At 33.2% G+C, this 23,229-nt stretch overlaps 1 protein-coding gene across 2 annotated transcripts; it reads right to left on the bottom strand.

Moving 5' to 3' along the window:
- Positions 1-189: 189 nt before the first annotated feature.
- On the bottom strand, positions 190-12,053 carry LOC139527264 (calcium release-activated calcium channel protein 1-like). 2 transcript variants are annotated; one of them, XM_071322605.1, is made up of 3 exons: positions 11,769-12,053; positions 1,510-2,634; positions 190-1,277 (listed from the first exon to the last, which is right to left on the bottom strand). In XM_071322605.1, the coding sequence occupies exons 1-2, from the start codon at positions 11,943-11,945 to the stop codon at positions 2,128-2,130; spliced, it is 684 nt and encodes a 227-aa protein (XP_071178706.1). In that variant the 5' UTR covers positions 11,946-12,053; the 3' UTR covers positions 190-1,277; positions 1,510-2,127. The 2 variants fall into 2 exon arrangements, with proteins under 2 accessions (XP_071178706.1, XP_071178708.1); XM_071322607.1 differs by lacking the exon at positions 11,769-12,053 and adding an exon at positions 6,038-6,500.
- Positions 12,054-23,229: the final 11,176 nt, after the last annotated feature.

Here is a 23,229-nt window from a genome sequence, read left to right as displayed (position 1 = left end):
GAGCATGATACAACCTTCCCTTTTTCAAAGAATAATATTTTATAACTTCTCAGTCATATCAGAAGTTTATATAAATAAAACTTCTCAAATGAAATTTTTTTTCCTACATTTTTTTTTATCGTAAACAGGAGAAAATTGGAAAAAAAATCATTGTTCAATTGGAAACATTTTAGACAAAAGTAAGATGAATATGATAAAACGAGAATTTTAATGAAGTAGCTTAAATCACAGATCTGTCAGAGTTTGCCACGTCCATGACATCTAATGTTAAATATTAGATAAAAGAAAGAAATATGTGAACAAGAATATGCCACCTAATAGGTACAATCTGTCACAGTCAGGATGCTTGTCTTACAGAAAATGTATTAAGACTTACAAATAAATAATATTTACAACATTTAATCAAATAAATTACAGTTGATGCTATACATACACAAATAATTGTAGAAAAATATTATTTTAACAGAGAATGACATTGAAAACTAACACCAGTTGTCTCCCATTTGAAGACAGCAAATGATCAATTTCTGGAATGCTTTTTCCTATTAAGGACATTGCACATTGCTATGCTATTTATTTACTGGTGGTAATCCTTCAAAGAGATGCGGATTCAGGGGAGCAGGAGGCACGGGCCGTCTCCCTTTTGTTGATTATATATGAATCACTGTAGCATGACCAATAAAAAGTGTTTCTACTGGTCCTTAAGTCAGGTAAAAATGAATATATTTTACTATTTACAGATATGAAATTATAAAAAAAGTTCTTCCCACTTGTCATAAACATTTTGTAGTCTGAAAAAATCTTCAACTCTTAAAAATCAGTGTAATTTGAGTTAGTGCTTTAAAAATGTGTTGGATGTTATAATCAAAGAAAAACACATATACAAACTTAGTGGAAAGTTTGGCAAGCAAAAGGCATTGTCATAATGTTTGAATAAAGATATTAACTTGTTTGCTATAGTAAAAAAAATATTTAAAATTTAATCTTCATACTTGAACTATATTTTAACAAAAATGTATATGAGAATAAAATATTTAAAAGGTAAAGAAAAATGCCTCAACTGACTCAACATCTAACTCCTTCATATAATTGATTAGTATATCACATCCTATTTCGTTGTCTCAAATAATTGAGTAAACAGATCATTATCCTTAATATCAATATCTCAATTTGTATTAAATCTCTTTTACAGTTGAAATTTTTAAAAGTTCAAAGACATCATAATAAATTACAAAAACATTTATACATTATCAGTAAAAAAGTATTAAAAATGTCTTCTACATTACCGAGGGGGAGGACAGGGGGGTACCCTTCTCCCTTCTCCCACCCCTCTTCTCCTTTCTCCTACTCCCGTTCTCCTTTCTCCCATTAGAATAAAACATCTCCTTTTGAGATAAATTAAAAAAAATTCTCCTTTCTCCAACTTTTTCTCCTTTCTCCCAGCCTTCCTCTCCTTTCTCCTACCCCCTTTCTCCCTGTCTCCCTTACCCCTGTCCTCCCCCTCATTACCAGGACATTAACATGAAGAATATAGCAAAATGTGAAAATATTTCATGTACAAAATATAACATATTTTTTTACAGAAACTTGAGAAAATAAAATGCACAAAAGACCTGACATTATATATGTTAGCCATTTCATGTTAATTTTTAAAAGACATTTTCTAATTTGAGCATATCCAGTATTGAAATACTTGAGATAAATATAATGCAACATTTTTACAAGGTGCTTTTAAATCTGATGGGGAAATTAAGAGCAAAAAAACTTACTGGACATGATTAAAAATTCGAACAAAAAATTCCCTAAAACTTTGAGGATTCTAAGAAAGATTCCATCGGAAAAAACACAAACACAAAAACAAATTATTTTTGCACACTGAACTTTTGAAATCTTTTTCCTACCAAAAGAACGATTCAGACCTGTTACAATGGGGAAAAAAGTTATGTAAATGAATAATGCAAAGTACATGTAGTACTATCATACTACACAAATGTAACCATAGCTACAAGGTACCGAACATCTACAAATAAGGGGAGATAATCATACAATATTAAACTATGCCTTCTTAAATAAATTTTGCATGAACGAATAACAAGAACAAAATTGATGTATAATAACAAAATAGATTTAGACAATTTGTATGCCACCACTGTTATGGTTGTTCATATCTATATCATTTGCTAGTCTCGCTAACTCTTCTATGTCTTTAGCTTTCTGTTCAACTTTATGTGAAATTAATTGTCGATAAAAATGGAATGAAAATATTATGAAAATAACTCCCACAGGAATGACAACAGCAGTCGACGCCCATGCTGCTCCTTTATTGTTACCGATTTTCTTCACGTCAAACTTGACCCAGCATATTAGCACTATTTCCGTCAAAAACAATAATATTCCAAGTCCCGTTGAAAATGCCCACGCCATTTGAATTAAAATATTCATTTTTTCATGCGGAGATTCGTTGACAGCATTGACATTATGTACATTGCTGACGGCCTCAATGTTTGGTAAGATACATGTACTAATCATCAAGGCCAGGAGATGTACAGAAACAAGTAACGTGGTACACACACTAAACACTATCAGAAGAGCTGGTGATACATCTTCTTCAATCTGTATTTCTACCAAAGCAACCTGAAAATAGAAAAATGCATTTATAAACAAATTGATAAAACTTTATGATGTGATGCTACAATAAATTGTCTGTGAAATAATATGAAATTACTGTGTCTAAAGTAAAAAATGTACTAATATTAAACCTCTTAATTGTGCAGTTTTTTTTTTAGCAGGTACATGTAGGTTTGGAGAACAGGGACAGATCCAACTATTTAAAAAAAGGGTCCCAACCCAGGATAAAAGGGGGTGAGAGATGGATGGGGGGCAACCATATAATATCCCCATTCAAATGCATTGATCGTCCCAAAAAAGGGGAATTTCCAACCCCCTGACCCCCAATCCCCCTTTTCTGAATCCACCGCTGGGGGATGTGTGATTTCGGAAGGGTTTAAAGGATAAATTGTGAATCATTAAAACAGTCTCAATACTTAGTATACTTATTTCCCATTAGCATTTGATTATATTGATTTGTGTACCAAATAATGCATATACTTTTTTGCTTGTCTTGTTTGTTCCCCCCTTCCTTTCCCACCTTTCAAAATCTTGGTACCCTCATTTTCATATTTCAAATGCATGTATTACACTGTTTTATCAGTACTCTTTATAAACCCTATTTAAAAAAAATACAAAATCTATATACATATAGTTCATATGATACTAATTTAAACTTGGTATAAACAGTAGACATTTTGTAATACCCACTGCTACAATTAATGCTCAATTGTTAAAATTTTTAATCTTTTTTAATCTTTTATGAACTCATAATATACATTTAGAAGGCTTCCTCAAATATTCAAAAGAAAAGTACAGTTATTATATAAAAGTTCTCTAAGATAAATTAGATAATTGTAATTGAGCTGTGCATTTACGTGAGTTCTCCATGTGCAATTTTTGTGCACCATACAATTTTCAAACTTTTTTTTCTTCTAATGAATGAACAACTAAAGCATTCATACCAACTACAAATGGATTTAAAAACACCAGGTACTTTTGACAAAACAGTATTATTTTGGGTGACCTATTCTACACAACATTGAGACCTTTTACAAACAAAATTATTCCTAATTCATTATTATTTTTAATTTAATGCCAATAATTATTTTTCATTAATTACTTTGTATATGTGAAGAGGTGATAGTACAATGTACATAATAATGAAATACAATGCATAAACAACTGGTATGAATGAACTGAGGTACCATATATATATTCTGGATGGAAATAGAAATGGAAATGTGCCAATACTAATATAGCATGAACTGCATACTAAATATCATTGAAATACTACAAGCTGTTCCTGCTCAGAGTGAATTAAATGCATGGACAATAGAAATGTTGTCCCACACAAAATTTTCCTATAGTCATTTCATATAAAATTAACACTTTTTTCTTCACACAAATATTTTGAAAGCATTTTTTAGAATCTTAAAAACCAGTTAATGAAGGCAGAATTGTCTGTTTATTTAAATATTATGGGTTTTTTGTCAGTTGTTTTCCTGAAACACTGGCAAATTATCTCCCTTATTTCATGCAAAAGTATATATATCTTAGGATTCAATATGATTGCCAATGAGTCAACAAGCCACCAAAGTTCAAATATAGTGGATGTAAACAATTGTAGGCACTCTGCACAAAATCAATTATCATCAGCCCAGAACAAAATTCTAACTTGATCTGTAACTTTTCATGATAAAACAATAAAGCATGAAGAAAGAAAAAAATCGTGGAAAACTGATTTGCCGTACTTAAGGATGCATGGACAGACAGACAGACAGCAAACCTAAAGTCACCTTCAACTTCGTCAGTAGAGGACCAAATATACATTGTATGTGATAACAATTATATGTTAACATTTTATTCTAGTTGGTTTAAGTGAATGTGAAGATTTTGAAACTTTTATAAGATTATTTTGATTTGGCCGTATTGTCTATTCACTCAGTGAAAAACGAAATTGATGTATTTATATGGACAAAGTAATATGTTACTGTAAAAATGTCCAGAGAGGTGACAGTCTGAGTACATTTTCAGGTTCAGGTTGACATTTCCTGTCATTATTTTATCAGACTGTCACATGTTTATATTCACATAGAATTAAAAATATTTTAAACTAAACAAATATCAGTGGTACAATTAGTTTGATCAAATTCATCATGGAAAGTCAACATTTTATCTGAATAAGTAACTGTCAATTCAGAAATTTTTGCAAGATTTTCATAAATGTGAATTAAATTGTTACTTTGTGATTTTAGCAATAATAAGAATTTGCATTCTGATGCCTCATGTATATTTCATTTCGGGTTTTCCTGAAATCGAAATAATTAATCTAGCATTTTTGTCCACTCTTTAAAAATTGCACACAATTATTTCTGAAATTACAGTACTGTACCAGGGGCGGATCCAGCCATTTTAAAAAGGGGGGTTCCAACCACATGTCCCCATTCAAAAGCATTGATCATCCAAAAAAAGGGGGTTCCAATCCCCGGAACCCCCCCCCCCCTGGATCTGCCACTGTGTACTGACAGTACTTTGTAGTCAGTTAAATAAAAATGGATCATCATGGAGGGTCTATGTTCAGATTGTCAACAAATAATGTATCTCACAATGATCCCATGTATCAAATATAGTTACAGTATACTATATGTAACATTGAGAATGAAAATGGGGAATGTGTCAAAGAGACAACAACCCAACCAAAGACCGAAAAACAGCTGATGGCCACCTGGATAGCTAGTACACAAGTAAATAAGAGAAGAATTCATGAAATTCAGTATTTTAAGGTAAAAAAAACAACAACAATGAGCAATGAAAATGAGGTCAATGATAATGGAAAAATATTATTCAGAAACTTCATAACATAAGGCATCTGTATTAACCAAGTATAAAGAATCAAGGTATTTAACCCTCTAATATATATATAGCTTAAAACAAATAGTTTAAATGCTTTCAGTGTTATAAGCATCTCTATGTCTCCCATTTTGAGTCAAAAAGACAAAATTGAGATGTTGAGAAAATGTCAATCCAATGACAGAATGTAAAAATAAACATCTATAAGACAAATCTTCAAGTTAGCTTACAGTCTTAACTCTTAGCCACAGGTCTAGCAGCCTGTGGTTGTAAAATTGCTTTAGGGCTTTTTAAAATATCATCTCTACAGCCAGTATAGGCCAACAGAATCTAACCAAATACCTAAACAATTTTGTAAAACTGGTATATTTTGGGGCCAAAAATGGGTCTTACTGGACCTAATCCTTTGAAAGTTCAATATCTGATCATAAAGACTGAGATAACTTTGGAAGGAAAACACAAACTTATGAGCTAGGCAGTGCAAGTTAAATTTGAATAAGCAGTGGGACTGTATTTCTCACAAATTAAGTGTCAGATCCCTGCTGAAAAAATAGTAGAAAACTTATTAAAAACTTACCAAAGCAAATCCTGCCAAGAGTGAGGATGTATGACTAGAAGCTTTTAGTCTAGCTTTACTATGATGCAAATATAACCAATTTCTTCCTTCTTTAGTTATTCCCATTTTGGCCATTTTATAAAAATCAATTCACAGTTTAAACATTTAATTAAATGTTTTCAATCACAAGACATGAATGAATCCAATCAAAGAGGGTTGTATGACCTCTTTAGTCCAATCAAGTCAAAGTTCAATCTCCTGAGAAATGATTCTTCATTATAATTCCTATTCAAAGTCATAAATGGTAAATTCTAAACCATCTGTCTCGGAATCAATAAGATAAGTTTTTCTTTTGCATGTATTTATCTATTGATATTAGTACATGTACTATGTATGCAAATACATGCTCCAGTAATATTTTATCTACATGACATACATACATATATTTCAACCACTTTCAATATCCGTTTACACTACCAAAACTGTGAATGTTCCATTTATCATGTATATCTATTAAGTAGTTCCTTCCCAAAAAACTGTACAATATTTTTCTGACCAGAGTTTAATTTCCTCAACCAGTTTTTGAGGTACATGTACTGTATTATGCCTTTTAATACAGATGATATGAAATTGGTGCACTGCATATGCATAAAGTTATATTATTAAATATATATTCGTTATAATATTTGATTTTGATGAATAACCTTGTCATTTGCATACAAAATATCCTAATATTTATGATGCACTGTATGCTTTAAGTTATAACATCCGTTTAATATTTGATATTGTTAAATAAACTTCTCATTTGCATAAAAAAATCTTTTTATTTATAATGTTTACTGCATACAGATATCATATTTACATATGAATAATTATCCATTGAGAACTAGTGAGAAACTAGCACACATACAAGTTCAACACAGAATACTCCAACATTTTCTTCCATTTAGTACTTGTCAATTTTAGATAAATTGAGCAGACATATTATTTATTTCTTGTTGACATTATATTTGAATTTCCACAAGGCTCTCACAAATTGTTTATAATTTGCACTTGTCAATTAACAGTTAATTAATCACTATACACAATGACAATTTCACTAATTAAAGGTAGGTATAACAGACCCTTGGACAGGTAAATAACACACCTGCAAACACCTGTTCAATGGTCACTTATAACATCAATCCATTCTGTCCTATGTCAATGGTCACTTATAACATCAATCTACTTTGTCCGCCATGCCCTCTGGACATTATGCACAAATCTTTACTTTAATTATAAACATTTTATCTATGACAATATCACTGTCTATAGATGTAGGACAGATTTATTTATCTTTCTGCATATAAATTACCTTTAATATTACCCTACTTTATAATATCAAGTGAATACATTTAAATTTAGAGATTAAGTCCTGCGACTCTACGAATGGTCAAAATTGTATCCCAAACTTAAGTTTATTGTTACGAGATTAGCCGAATTCAATAAAAAATCTACATTTTTTGTACAAGTTGAATATCTTCAGGTTTAAAGATCTGACATTCCCAAAGTAAATATGTTTCATAGTTTACCATGTAACATGAGTTGTAACATAATATACATGTATATATCAGTTAATTTGGATAAATAAATTAAAAGTTTCTGTCTGTAAAGACATGCTTTTATGAAGGTATGAATGTTTACAATAGGCCTACAGCAGCAAATGAAATCTTGAACGGTATCCAAATATATTGTACGTACATGTATATAAATATGTCATTGAATCTTTTATCAACAGAAGGACATTAACTTTAAAATACTTTTTCTCCCCATGGCAGAAATTATCTTCAAATAAGAAGAGAATAATTGATTGGTCTATACCAGAGTTAGTCATGGACTTGAATTATAGTTTCGTGACATAAATGTATGAACTGATGAGTTTGATGAAGTCAAAAACATCTCAAGGTCTATAATGCCAGGGGGAAAAGAATTGAAAGACTTAGTACCAAGATATTCAAAATCTCTCTAAACTTGAATGAAATATATAGTTCAGCATCTGCAAGGTTGGGTGTTTCTCAATAATTAATTTTGAACGGAAGTCTCGGTCCAAAGACTAGTCATTTTTCGCCATAGTGAGTCCATTTCAGTCCCCATGACAAAATGGAACAAGGAAATTACATCAAGTTTGTTTATTTTCATACTTTTTTCATTAAAAATGACAACTTTTGTGCTCACTCAGTTGATATAACATTATATTATCTTTCAAAATGATAGTCTAGGCAAATTTTGAACTTGCCTTAGTGACAACCCTGAAGGTTTCACATATTAACTTCACAATGTGAAAGGCTGAAAGCTGGTTTTTTATGGCCTCTAGGAAAATCAGTTGTATAGCTAACCATGTAAGTCTATTTAAATGAAGTATTGTCATTCTTATCTTATTATTATTGTTACAACATTGAGGACACATTTCACATTGATTATGACTGTCCTGACAGCTTTTTCATGAGCTAAGGAAATATAATGATGTCCTCAGTATAGAAACATTCATATTGTCTCTAGGGGGCCGCAGTGATATTGTTGGCTTTTTTCAAAACTACCTCTAACATTTTTTATTGGGAAAATATGCGTCATTTTTATCAAATTGGGAAATTTATAATAAACCATGAATTTGCAGACCCCCATTCAAGAGTGACGGTGACAAACCCTGCTTTGAAATAAGACCCCTTTTTGTCTCAGTGATGATACATAAATAGACCATCAAAGCTGCACATATAGTTATTGTAGGCATGACAAATGTATAAATGAGTGTTTTTCAGTTTGTATTCATGCACAATTACTACTGAGACTGCACTGTTTGTGAAAAAAGTTGTCTTTTGGGAAAATTTAAAGCCATTTTTTTCAAATTTGGATTTTTCTCCAGGGGAAAAAGCATTTATTCTCTTTTAATTTAAGGCAAACAAACTAGGGGGAAATACAGATATAGTCTGTTAAAAGAGTTCCAACGACAAGAGACAATGGCTAATGACCAAGGGGTCTGGGCCAATTAATTTCCATGACATTAAGATCGAACAATGCTTATCAATAATCATTGACTTACCCTATTTTTTCAACTTCAATTGAAAAATAAAAATGACCAGATTTCCATATGACACTCATCCTTTGATCAGAGCAATAAAAGAAAACTCTCAAAATTTACATCAAACAAGGACACATTGGGAACAAGAGATAAGTTTAACTAGAGGCTCTCAAGAGCCTGTGTCGCTCACCTTGGTCTATGTGCATATTAACAATGGAAACATAAATTCATGACAAAATGGTGTTTTGGTGATGATAATGTGTTTGTAGATCTTTCTTTACTGAACATTCTTGTTGCTACAATTGTCTCCATCTATAATGAACTTGGCCCAGTAGTTACAGTGGAAAATATTTCCTAAAAATTTACATATAAAGGGCAATAACTCCTTAAGGGGTCAATTGACAATTTTGGTCATGTTGACTTATTTGCAGATCTTATTTTGCTCAACATTATTGCTGTTTATAGTTAATCTCTATCTATAATAATATTCAAGATAATAACCAAAATCTGCCAAATTTCCTTAAAATTACTAATTTGGGGGCAGCAACCCAACAACAGGTTGTCCGATTTGTCTGAAAATTTCAGGGCAGATAGATCTTGACTTGATAAACAATTTAACCCCATGTCAGATTTGCTCTAAATGCTTTGGTTTCAGATATATAAGCCAAAATCTACATTTCACCCCCTATGTTCTATTTTTAGCCATGGCGGCCATCTTGGTAGGTTGGCCGGGTCACGCCACACATTTTTTTAACTAGATACCCCAATGATGATTGTGGCCAAGTTTGGTTTAATTTGGCCCAGTAGTTTCAGAGGAGAAGATTTTTGTAAAAGCTAACAACAACAGACGACGACAATGTATGACGCCGGACGCCAGACGCAAAGTGATGAGAAAAGCTCACTTGGCCCTTTTGGACAGGTGAGCTAAAAATTAACAAATCTTGAAGTCGTTTACTTGCTCAATTTTGTCATGATGACTAAAATATAAATGATATAGAAACATAATTTCCTCATCTGACTGTTCGGACTCCCCATCAGGCATGGTCAAAAATAAGAAAATTCTCAAAAAAACATCTACAAAGACACATTGTTATAAAAAAATTCATGGGAATACCAGTTTCTTTCATCCAATAAAACATGTGTCACTTAACTTGCAAATTTCTTGAGTTCTGATTTTTCCTCTCACAAATTTTAAATTTCTAACATTATGAGAACTTCAACAGAAACTAAATATTCTAATTTTTAGACTGTTGGAAGACATTAAGTCTCTCATAGATTTGGACAAAGGTGAAACTACCAAACGTGGTGCACCTGTTTAATTATGTCAAGAACTAGTAACTCTGTACCAGCATTTATGTATTTAAATAAGGCTTGCATTGATGTTTACCGTTTTGTGAAAGAATTCACATTTTCCATGTTTTTTTAATATATATTATATACATGTATCGTGTGGTCTAGCGGGATGGCTACAGTGCAGGCGATTTGGTGTCACGATATCTCAGTAGCATGGGTTGGAATCCCGATAAGCATGGTAAGGGAAGAACAAAAAATTTGCGAAAGCAAATTTACAGATCTAACATTGTTGGGTTGATGTTTAGACGAGTTGTACATATATAATAAATATATATATATAATATATTTCAACATCTCTAATAAACAATTGATAGAAATGTAATCAACTCTATTGAATTAAAATAATAAAGTTAAAACTCAAAGAGACAACAACCCGACCATAGAGAAGACAACAACAGAAGGTCACCAACAGGTCTTCAATGCAGCCAGAAATTCCCGCACCCGGAGGCATTCTTCAGTTGGCTCCTAAACAAATATATATGTATGCACCGGTAAATTCCTTTGTTATCAGAAGAAACCACCATTTAACCCTCTAGATCTGTGAGGGTACAGTTGAATCTGTGTACACTCCCTTTTGTGTTGATGGAGATGTGTCACTAACATATATATACAACATTTTTTTACTAGGACAATCCCCACCCCAACACAAAGGGAACTTGCTAGGACACCAGGTGTTCTGTTATTTAGGTGGAGGAAGCCGATATACTAGGAGAGAACCACAGGGACAATTGGTGGAACCAGACAAACCGAAAAAATATCAGAAGATTGATCTAAATGTCAAAGGAGGGAACAACTTTGACCAACTGAGGCTCAAATTACCCAGGTCCCTAGTCCAAATAATTATGACGTCTGGCAAGGCTATTTTATTGTTTTTTTGGGACGCCTTCGTAGAGGCTATTTTTTTTTCTGGGACGCCTTCGTAGCCTTGCCAGACTTCATAATTAATGGACTAAAAGTACCCATACAAGTTTAAACTTTGGGAAGCAGTGAAGTGTATAGGAGGGTAAAAATCAGCCCTGTGTCTGATGTACTGAGATTTCGAGCACCCAACTTCGGGCCAAGGCAGAAACGACACCCTGGACCTTCAGCTCTGTAGCCATCAGTATTAACCACTACACCAGGAACCCACACTAACTGTACTAGAATAGACTATATCTGTACAAGTGCAAGCTTATTCACATAACAGATCATAACACATATTATCGTTGATAAATAATTTTTTAAGTCACGTCAGATCAAAATGCAGTTGTAACATTTGCCATACGGTAAAGAATCGATTTTCTCATTGAGGTAAAAAAAATAATCCGTAAAAGCTACAAACATATATTTTAGTTCCATTCTTACCATTGCGAATCCTGACAGTAATGCTGACGTAGAACTTGATGCTTTGAGCTTGGCCCTGCTGAGGTAGAGTTTCCTCCACGTCGCGGCCTGTCTATTGTGCTGATTTCCACTCATTTGTTTCACATAACTTTTGGCCAACCAGTCTTCATAAGATGTCTTGTTGTAATTAACTTGCATATGGCTGGAGATTTAAATGACATTAGATTTTAATCAGCAATCAAAAATATCGAGTGACAGATCAGAAAACAACGGGAAACAGTTTATTTGGTGCGGTCAATATAAATTACGGATTTTCATAATTTAGTGACGATTTCGAATTCAGTAAAGATTATTATGTCTTAATCATAAATTTCAATATACTATATCAAGAATATAACTTAATATAAATGAATCCAGTGTGACTTGATCTAGGAAATATTTTAGACATATCTGATATTGACAAGCTTTTCTTTAGTTTCGGTTTGACATAAATATTTGGTAATTTCGAATATCGAACTTGCTAAAAATACATCATCCCAAACAGCTCCGTGCGCGATAAATTAATTTTTTTGTTATATGAAAAACCCTTAATGACTTGGATTGTAACTTTCTTTCTTTTCTTTTTGATGGCAAAGGATTAAGTTCACAATGGTTTAAATTTGGCCCTAAGAGTTTGATAGTTTTTTTTGTAATCAGGACAACTTGCAACATAATGACAAATTTCACATTGAAAAAGTTGTGGAATATTAAACTATTATTACAAAATATCTTCCTTTTCGCACATCACATAAAAAATAACGACGAAATTACCTTTCAAGTATGCAATATTTGTGTTCAGTGGTTTTGGACACATTTCAGACCGGGATAATTTTTTACCGTTTTTTACACAATTTACTTTGGCCAAAAGGTGTTTGTGGTTAGGGATTCGATATCATCATTGGAAACATTTGGCTACAGAACATTTTGGATCCTAGGTTGCGGCCAAGGATTTCCTTAGATTGTTGGTTAGAAAAATGTGCGAAATCCTTTTTTTTTTTTTACAATATATATCCAAAATTTACATGTTGGAATCTAAGGAAAAAAGTAAAATCACAAAAATACTGAACTCCGAGGTGAATTTAAATTAAAAAAGGAAAGTCCCAATGGAAAAATCAAAAACTCAAACACATCAAACGAATGGATAACAACGGGAACTGTCATATTCCGGACTTGTTACAGTGTTTTCTTATGTAGAAACTTGGCCGATGATGGTGGATTAAACCCAAAAATGTGTTTTAATTAATGAAAAAAAAAAATGTTTAAAATATTTGTCACAAGGCTTTTGAAATACAAGCAGATCCATTACAAATAAAATTATGTTCATTTTGAAGTTTTAGGATGTAGTTGAAATTCATGGCCATGTTTGGTCTAAAGGGAATTTTAACCTTGTCCTTTCTATCAAATAACACTATTTTTTTGTAGAGACGCACACATCGTATATAGCCAAAAAAAGTTGTGAACATGCACAGCCTTAGATTCTTCAAAAGAGTAGTGGCACCCGAAATACCGCAGAAATAAACCATCAGATATATGCATGACTTCTTGCAACCAATTAAACTATTCAAAGATAAAACATTGGACTTACGGAGCAAACCTTTTTTTCACAGTTATTTCTGCTTTCAATTCGATCTTGCACTTTTAAAATATTTCTAAAAGTATTACTTAATTGCCTCAATGGACTTGAGAAATCAGAGACATTTGTGAGGCCCTTCGTGGGGGTGTCAACGTAATCACACAATCACAAATGTTTGCCAATATAATCACATAATCATTAATATTTTTTTCAAACAAAATAATCAGATAATCACAAAACACAGTTCTTGATTATCAAATAATCATGAAATATTTCGTCTGGTAATCAACTGATCACTATATATAAAAACGGTCAAGTAATCAAATAATCAAAAATCCCATGAGGAGGCCTCATATGTCTCCGGAGAAATAGAGTAACGAAAAACTTTTTTTACTCTGCCACGGCTCGATGATGTGATTGTAGAACTGGAGAGTGGTTGTCTGTAGTTTTATCTTGACACTGTCGTCAAGTTTGTTAAATCAGCCTCGGAAATTTGGTGTCAGCTGGGATCGACATAATATAGTTCATATTGTGGAACAGATTTTTGGTTGTAGTTATCAACTCACAACGTCCGTATGTTGACGTTTTCCTATAAAAAAAATTACAAGAAAACAGAAAAAAGGTCCCATTTTTTATTACATATTCCGATGTAACTCGATTCAAAGTACAAGTGTGCAATCGGAAGATATGCCATTCGATATCGTGTAACCTAACTGACAACGAAGCCCTGTGTTTTACTGAATCATAAGTGGGAAACACAGGATTCCGTCTGCGAATTTCATTATTGATAAGATATCAAGTTCTATTTCAACAGACAATATCTAGCCACGTCGTCAGTGAATTGACAAGTCTAAAAAGCAAATTAAATGAAATTTACACTTTAAAATCACATATTGTTGTATTAAATTAATTGGGGCCATAGTCTTAGTATTCAGTTACAAACAATGTATAGTTTTAACACTAATTAAATGTACAATATATTGTAATTACCCGTAAAAATAGTGCATTTCTGTATAGTATTCCTGTCCAATTATTGAGACAATGAGTGGATAAACTTTCGGCCAGTAATTGCAAACATGTGGTTATAATCCCGTTACAGCTATAGGTCACTGGAATAGGTCATAAAGCACATAACATGTACGTAATCCTCTTATAATTAACCAACCTGCTGCTACGATGTACGTGCTTTGATATTTCATTAATTCGATATGATCAGGATAATGATAATCATGTTTTAGGGTCTGGTAGTTTATAGGAGGGGTCCTTCTTAAAAAAAAATCGATTATTTATAGTTTTTGCTCATTATTAACTTTTTTAATACTTTTAGCACTCAATTACTCTCTATTTTTTTTAACCTAGTTTGTCTTTCCTTTATTTTTTTTTTATTTTTTTTATAGTACTAGCTAGTATAACCCCGGGCCATTAATTATTCTCTATTAAGACCCCATCTAGACCCTCGTGTGCCTTTTCCACAATTTTAAGATTGGATTATGAGGATGACGAGCAAGAGTCACTTTCTTTTTGTACGAATGTTTGCTATCTGCAATGTATTTATATCTACTAATTCATGTTTGTATCGCTTATATAATCATCTGCAGTCTTCGGAGGTTACCTCGATAGTTAATTAGATGAGGTCTAGACTAAAATACACACGAAATCATGATCCATATCAATCCCATGCCATTTATATTGTTTATTTTAGACTTTTCAATATTTGGATATAAGTTTTAGCATGTTATAAATCAAATATAAGAATTCGAACCATATCGGTGACCATGCATCCGACAGCCAATGCCCTTTAAACATAACCAAATGACTGCCGTATTAAGAAAAAAAGTTAGAAAAAAGATTGGAAACACAACTGTAAAGTGGGGGCTTTTGAATCAGACTGGTTTTTGTTTATATTTGCTTCCATTTTTTTTGCTATATTATACACGAGGAGAAGGCATAACAGACATATCAACTTGGCGGACATTTTTCTTTTGATAGGCCCCTTTATGCCATGAAGATCTAAACGAGTCGACCATCGGTTGTTTATACATCCCTACCTTTACAAATATAAAACGTTCCTGATGAAAACAAAACAAGAAAAGCGCTTTGGAGTGTTATATTATTTTCCATATTCTTTATTTACTATATTCTCAATTCTTCCTATCTAAGCCCCTCCTTATTCTCGATTCTTTCTATTTCATCACCTCGTTATTCTCAATTATTTCTATTTTATCACCTCGTTATTTTCAATTCTTTCTATTTCAGCACCTCGTTATTCTCAATTTTTCCTATCTAATATAAGCACATCGTTATTCTCAATTCTTCCAATTTAAGCACCTTGTTATTCTCATTTCTTTCTATTTAAGCCTCTCGTTATTCTCAATTCTTTCTATCTAAACACCTCGTTATTCTCAATTCTGTCTATTTAAGCTCCTCGGTTTTCTCAATTCTTCCTACCTAGGCACCTCGTTATTTCCATTTCTTTCTATTTAAGCCCCTCGTTATTCTCAATTCTTTCTATCTAAGTACCTCGTTATTCATAGTTCTTTCTACCTAAGCACCTCGTTATTCTCATTTCGTTCTATTAACGCCTCTCGTTATTTTCAATTCTTTCTATCTAAGCACCTCCTTATTCTCAATTTTTTCTATTTATGCACCTCGTTATTCTCAAATCTTCCAAACTAAGCACCTCGTATTCTCAGTTCTTCCAAACTGAGCACCTCGTGTTCTTCATTCTTGTTATACATTTAAGCACATCATTATTCTCATTTCTTTCTATCTAAGCCCCTCGTTATTCTCAATTCTTTCTATCAAAGCACCTCGTTATTCTCATTTTTTTCTATCTAAGCACCTCGTTATTCTCATTTCGTTTTATTTAAGCCTCTCGTTATTCTCAATTCTTCCTATCTAAGCACCTCCTTATTCTCAATTCTTTCTATTTAAGCACCTCGTTATTATCAATTCTTTCAAACTAAGTACCTCGTCTTCTCAATTCTTCCAAACTAAGCACCTCGTATTTTCAATTCTTGTTATACATCTAAGCTACAATAACACATGGTACGTAATGCTCAAGCTTTCTGTATTTTTTCTCCAACAAACACCTTTATTATTTTATATATATAAATTCATTATATTAAAAAAAAATAGATCTTTTTTTCAATAATTAAGCAAAGTAGATTCAAATATTTTGGTATGCAAATAAACTCATCATCAAAGTATTCTGGTTTTCAACGAGACTCAATCTAATAAATTTCTGCTCTAAAAATATTTTTAAAAATCCACACAAGTATAGCTTCTATGTTTTATGCTTCAGTGTTTACATCGTTAATCTCATCCAACAGAATTTTGGACAATCCCGAAAGGATCGCCGTTGCAGCTGCTGCATGCTAAAAGAGTCAGACCGTAGCGTTTGGACATACATAGGGAAAACAAACTTGCTATGGCTTTTTCATTTGATATATCTTAATTCCCCTTTTAATGGAAGGGCGCCTGCTCAATCACTTAATTTCAATCTAAATTGTTGTTTTGTAGTATTTTGTTAATCACAGAATCTTTCATCGTTTCCCGTCAATTGTCGGCCGTCCAGTCGTCAACAAGCATGCGCATCCTTTGTATATAGTCATGCACGCAACAATGCAGTCGACGTCAGCGTGCAGCAACAGCGAGCATTTCGGGATCGCGCAAAGCTTCATTACACTGAGATTAACGACGAACACACTGAAGAATAAAAAATGGGAGCTACTTGTGGGAAAAAAAGAAATTCAGACAGAAACCAACAAGGAAAAGAGTTTGCTTTGGCAAGGTTTGTTCTGAGACTGAGATATATATTTAATAAGAACAGAGTTGTACCCTTCAATGAACCAGGATCACGTTCTGTGTCAAGCGTTATAAGCAACACGGCAATTATTCCAAGAAATAATAAGAATAAGAGCAGACATCTCTCCGCGGAAGAAAGAAATTGCCAAACGGAACTTAACACGCCCTGTGTAGATCAGAGTTCAACACCACTTCTCGATATTGTTGAATTCAACGACGAGGACTTACCTTCCGCAAGAGATAAATCGAATCGTAAACACTACATTCAGAGAACAGGAGAAGAAACAAAAGTCGGCAAAGAAAACCAGCCCATCATAGGTATACAGACATGTGTTTCTAAATTTGAAAAAGACGCTGATAAACTGTTGTCCGGTAACAGAAAACGGAGACACAACAAAGCATCGAAGGGTGTGAGAACAAATATGTCTATAATGTTTGCAGCCACCTCAAACATGGATGTTAGTTTACCGGGTGAAGTAATTCCATCTGCAGGCGCATCAAATGTTACAAGACCACAGTGGACAGTCCCTGAGATACATACTAAAGAAAAAAAATATTTGGACAGTTGGATGGTACGCCAAATCAAGAAAGATAATTTGAAAAAATAAAATGTATGCTCTTTTTCCTTGTTTCAATAAAAAAAAATATGAAATAACAAAATATGTTATTCTGCCATATTTGACATTAAATTAGAATCCTCTCTGTTTGATGTTTTTATCACCCCCAATTTTTGGTGGGGTTCGTGTGGCTTAGTCTTAAGTTTTCTATGTTGTGTCTTATGTACTATTATATTTGTCTCTTTGTCTTTTTCTTTTTTAGCCACATGTGGCGTTGTATGTTAGTTTATTATCGATCTATGAGTTTGAATGTCCATCTGGTAACTTTCGCCCCTCTTTTAACTGATACGTGTCCGTCCTCAGCTGATTCAACCTTATAACTCGTTTTAGTTAGGAGCAGAGAATACCCACACGAAGGTGACGTATAGACCGACACATTTCTACTGTATTTCGATCCGTGTACTTGGTGAGAGTTTTAATGGTCAAGAGGCCCACAATGGTCGGTTTGCTGCTTTGTCGTTTGTATGTTTTTTTATCAATAAAATTGAGAATGGAAATTGGGAATGTGTCAAAGAGACAACAACCCGACCATAGAGCAGACGACAGCAGAAGGTCACCAACAGGTCTTCAATGCAGCGAGAAATTCTCGTACCCGGAGTCGTCCTTCAGCTGGCCCCTAAACAAATATATATACTAGTTCAGTGATAATGAACGCCATTATAAACTCCAAATTGTACACAAGTAACTAAATTTAAAAATTACAAGACACTAACAAAGGCCAGAGGCTCCTTACTTGGGACAGGCGCAAAAATGCGGCGTTGTTAAACATGTTTATGAGATCTCACCCCCCCTAAATACCTCTAGTCAATGCAGAAAAGTAAGCGCATAACAATAACAATTGCTATCAACAAATGCATGCGATAACCTACTCGGCGATCCAGTACTGTTCGTGTGCTTGTATTATTTATTGACGGGTCTTTTGGCTGACAAGCGTTGATTTATGTATACCCGTGTATAGCGGGTCCGTTATTGAACTAAAGTGTATAGCTAAATGTCAAATTAGCATGATTATTATCTTGCGTAGTCGACTTGATAATGAAAATATCATGATGAATTAACTTGCTATCTTGTTAAGTCGATGTCACTTACATGCCACCATAGAATTATCAATATGATCAAGAGAAAAAGTTTACAAGACAAAAAATTTGAAACACAAGTGCATGATGGGGGCTGGTTTTAATCAGACTGGTTTTTGTCTTTATTTGTTCATAATGACATTAGAAGTATGTTTCGTTATAATATGTTATTATGATTGGCTAACTACACATCACGTGTTATTCCTTACACAATTGCATTACACAATAAAACTTATCAATCATGATAACACGAGGTTCCACAATAAAGTGCATAGGTTGTTTAAAAAAAAAATTATAAATGATAAAATTCGTGTTTTCATGATCCTAGTAGCTAACAAATGTAATAACAAGTATTGAATGCTTCTTTTTGTAACTTCATAGGGTTGCAAAAGCGTTGACCGTGCGCACATTATTAGAATGAAGCGCTTCCGCGCTTCATACAAAATGTACTTCGGTCAACGCTTTTACATCACAAAAAAGTTACAAAAAGAAGCATTCATTTCTTAACAATTTTAATACTTTTTTGCTATATACATTTATGATCTATGAGACGGCAAACGATTCGCAAACAAGCCGAACCAACAAATATGAAGAACACCTTTTTATATAGGCCCCTTTATGTCATAAAGCTCTAATAATCTTAAAATCCTGGTACCTTTGATAACTATCTATAAGAGTTTGTCACCGGCTATTTAAACATCCATTGATTTACAAACATATTTTGGTTTAAACCTTCAAGAAAAAGCTTTATAATTATATAAATTATGCCATATATTCTCAATTCTTCCTATGAAAACACCCCGTTATTCTCAATTCTTCTTATCTAAGCACCTAGTTTTTCTCAATTCTTCCTATCTAAGCACCTCGTTATTCTCCATCCTTCCTATCTAAGCATCTCGTTATTCTCAATTCTTTCTATCTAAGCACCTCGTTATTCTCTATTTTTCCTATCTAAGCACCTAGTTTTTCTCAATTCTTCCTATCTAAGCACCTCGTTATTCTCAATCCTTCCTATCTAAGCATCTCGTTACTCTCAATTCTTCCTATCTCAGCACCTCTTCCTATCTAAGCACTTCGTTATTCTCAATTCTTCCTATCTAAGCACCTAGTTTTGTCTAAATTCTTCTTATCTAAGCACCTCATTATTCTGAATCCTTACTGTCTAAGCACCTCGTTTTTCACAAAACTTTCTATCAAAGCACTTCGTTATTCTCTAATCTTTCTGTATATATATTTGAGCACCTCTTTAATCTCAATTCTTTCTATTTGGGGACCTCGTTATTTTCTATTCTTCATATTTAAGCACCTCGTTTTTCTCAAAACTTTCTATCTAAGCACTTCGTTATTCTCTATTCTTCCTATATATATATTTGGGCACCTCGTTAATCTCAATTCCTTCTATTTGGGGACCTCGTTATTCTCTATTCTTCTTATTTGAGAACCTCGTTATTTTCTATTCTTCCTATTTAAGCACCTCGTTATTCTTTATACTTCATATTTAAGCACCTCTTATTCTCAAAATTTCAAATCTAAGTACCTCGTTATTCTTAATTCTTCCTTTTTAAGCACTTAGTTTTTCTCAATTCTTCCTATCTAAGCACCTCGTTATTCTCAATTTTTCCAATATAAGAGAACATCGTTATTCTCAATTATTTCTATCTAAGCACTTCGTTATTCTCAAGTCTTTCTATCTAAGCCCCTTGTTTTTTTTCTAAATTTTTCTGATCTCAGCACTTCATTATTCTGCATTCTTTCTATTCAAGCACCTCGTTAATCTCAATTCCTTCTATTTGAGTACCTCGTTATTCTCTATTCTTTCTATTTAAGCACCTCGTTATTATCAATTTTTCCTATCTAAGCACCTCGTTATTCTCAATTCTTTCTGTTTATAAACATCTCCTTTTTCTCAATTCTTTCTAATAAAGAACATCGTTATAATGTATTTTCAATTCAATTCTTTCTATCTAGGCACCTCGTTATTCTCAATTCTTCCTATACATCTAAGCACATGATTATTCTCAATTCTTAATATATATCTAAGCATATCATTATTCCCAATTCTTTTTATTTTAAAATCACCTCGTTATTCTCAATTCTACCTATTTAAGAACATCTATATTCTCAATTCTTCCTACCTAAGCACCTCGTTATTCTCAATTCTTCCTATCTAATCACCACTTTTTTCTCAACTTTTCCTATTTCAGCACCTCTTCCTAACTTAGCACCTCGTTATTCTCAATTCTTCACAATTAAGCACATTGATTTTCTCAATTCTTCCTATTTAAGCACATCGTTATTCTCAATTCTTCAAATCTAAGAGAACATCGTTATATTCAATTATTTCTATCTAAGCACTTTGTTATTCTCAATTATTTCTCTCTAAGCACCTAGTTTTTTTCTTAATTCTTATCTAAGCACCTCGTTTTTTCTCAATTCTTCCTATTTCAGCACCTCTTCCTTTCTAAGCACCTCGTTTTCCTCAATTCTTCCTATTTTAGCACCTCCTTCTATCTAACCACCTCGTTTTTATCAATTCTGATAATTTCCTCTATTTGTAGTATTGACCAATTTTTCTCTCTTCTTTTAGTTCAAACCCCATCCAGACCCTCCCACTATATACTTCAATGTACATCATTTATCTTATAACTGCACTAGTTTCTCTATAACAGGATACACAAATATATAAAAAGCAAATTAAGAATAGACTAATTAATATGGAATAAATTAAAAAAGTAAAGAAATGAATACTAGTACACACTTCCTCTGTTTGGGTTAGTCCCTCATAAATGTAAGCTACAACAACACATGGTACGTTATGCCGAAGTTTTCTGTATTTTTTTCCATCAAACATCTTTATTAATTTTTATTTATTATATTAAAAAAAAGAAAAGATTTTTTTTTCAATCATTAAGCAAAGTTGACTCAAATATTTTTGTATGCAAATAAACTCATCATTAATCAGTCTGGTATCTAACGAGACTCAATCTCATTAATTTCTGCTTTAAAAATTAAAAAAACAAATCCACACAAGTATAGCTCCTATGTTTTATGCTTCAGTGTTTACATCGTTAATCTCATACAGCAGAATTTTGGACAATCCAGAAATGATCGCCGTTGCAGCTACGGGGAGCCGAATGGGGCTCTTGTGGTTTTGTACAAAATTCAATCCTGTCATTACAAAATCGTTTTTGTCTTACAAAACTATGTGATACATGTACCGACTTGTTTTATGAGAACTTCTATTTTGTGATGACAAAATTCATTTATGACAAAATTCCAAAATTCATTTTTGTCATGACAAAGTCAATTTTGTCAAAAGGTATGCAAATATAAACTTATTTGCATACAAAATTGACTTTTGTTACCTGATATGGAAATTAAAACACAAAGGTCAATTGTGTGAGACAAGATTCGAGACAAAATTGACAAAATTGAATTTTGTCTCACAAAAGTCAATTTTGTGTAACAAAAGTCGATTTTGTATGCAAATTAGTCCACAGAATCCAAACTAAACTAATTGCATACAAAATTTACTTTTGTCGCGCAATTTTTAAATTAGGTAACAAAAGTCAAGTCTGTGTAACAAAAATGAATTTGTCATGACAAAAGTGACTTTTGTCCACTGAAAGATAATTTTGTATGACAAAATTTTAAATTTGTTATATGCTACAAATTTTGTTAAACTGAACTCATTTTTGTTGAACAAAAGTCACTTTTTCCGTACAAAATTAAATATCGAGTACAAAACCACAAGAGTCCCATTCGGCGCCACGTAGCATGGTAGCAGCTGCTGAGTACTAAAAGAGTCAGACCGTAGCGTTTGGACATACATAGGGAAAACAAACTTGATATGGCTTTTTAATATGATGTATCTTTTGATGGACCGGCGCCTGCTCAATCCTTTAATGGACCGGCGCCTGCTCAATCCTTTAATGGACCGGCGCCTGCTCAATCCTTTAATGGACCGGCGCCTGCTCAATCCTTTAATGGACCGGCGCCTGCTCAATCACTTAATGGACCGGCGCCTGCTCAATCTTTTAATGGACCGGCGCCTGCTCAATCCTTTAATGGACCGGCGCCTGCTCAATCCTTTAATGGACCGGCGCCTGCTCAATCTTTTAATGGACCGGCGCCTGCTCAATCTTTTAATGGACCGGCGCCTGCTCAATCTTTTAATGGACCGGCGCCTGCTCAATCCTTTAATGGACCGGCGCCTGCTCAATCTTTTAATGGACCGGCGCCTGCTCAATCTTTTAATGGACCGGCGCCTGCTCAATCCTTTAATGGACCGGCGCCTGCTCAATCCTTTAATTTCAATCTAATGTTTGATTTGTAGTATTTGGTTAATTAAAGAATCTTTCATCGTTTCT

This window comes from Mytilus edulis, chromosome 6 (assembly GCF_963676685.1).
Source record: "Mytilus edulis chromosome 6, xbMytEdul2.2, whole genome shotgun sequence".
Lineage (NCBI taxonomy): Eukaryota > Metazoa > Mollusca > Bivalvia > Mytilida > Mytilidae > Mytilus > Mytilus edulis.
Note: the sequence above shows the minus strand (reverse complement) of the source record. Positions and strands in the feature narration are given on the sequence as shown.

Excerpts from the sequence above, each read along its gene's own strand:
- LOC139527264 (XM_071322605.1), bottom strand. The coding sequence starts at position 11,945 with ATGCAAGTTAATTACAACAAGACATCTTATGAAGACTGGTTGGCCAAA. Across the intron at positions 2,635-11,768 it reads TACTGTCAGGATTCGCAATG|GTTGCTTTGGTAGAAATACA; the intron begins GTAAGAATGGAA and ends TTCTATTTTCAG.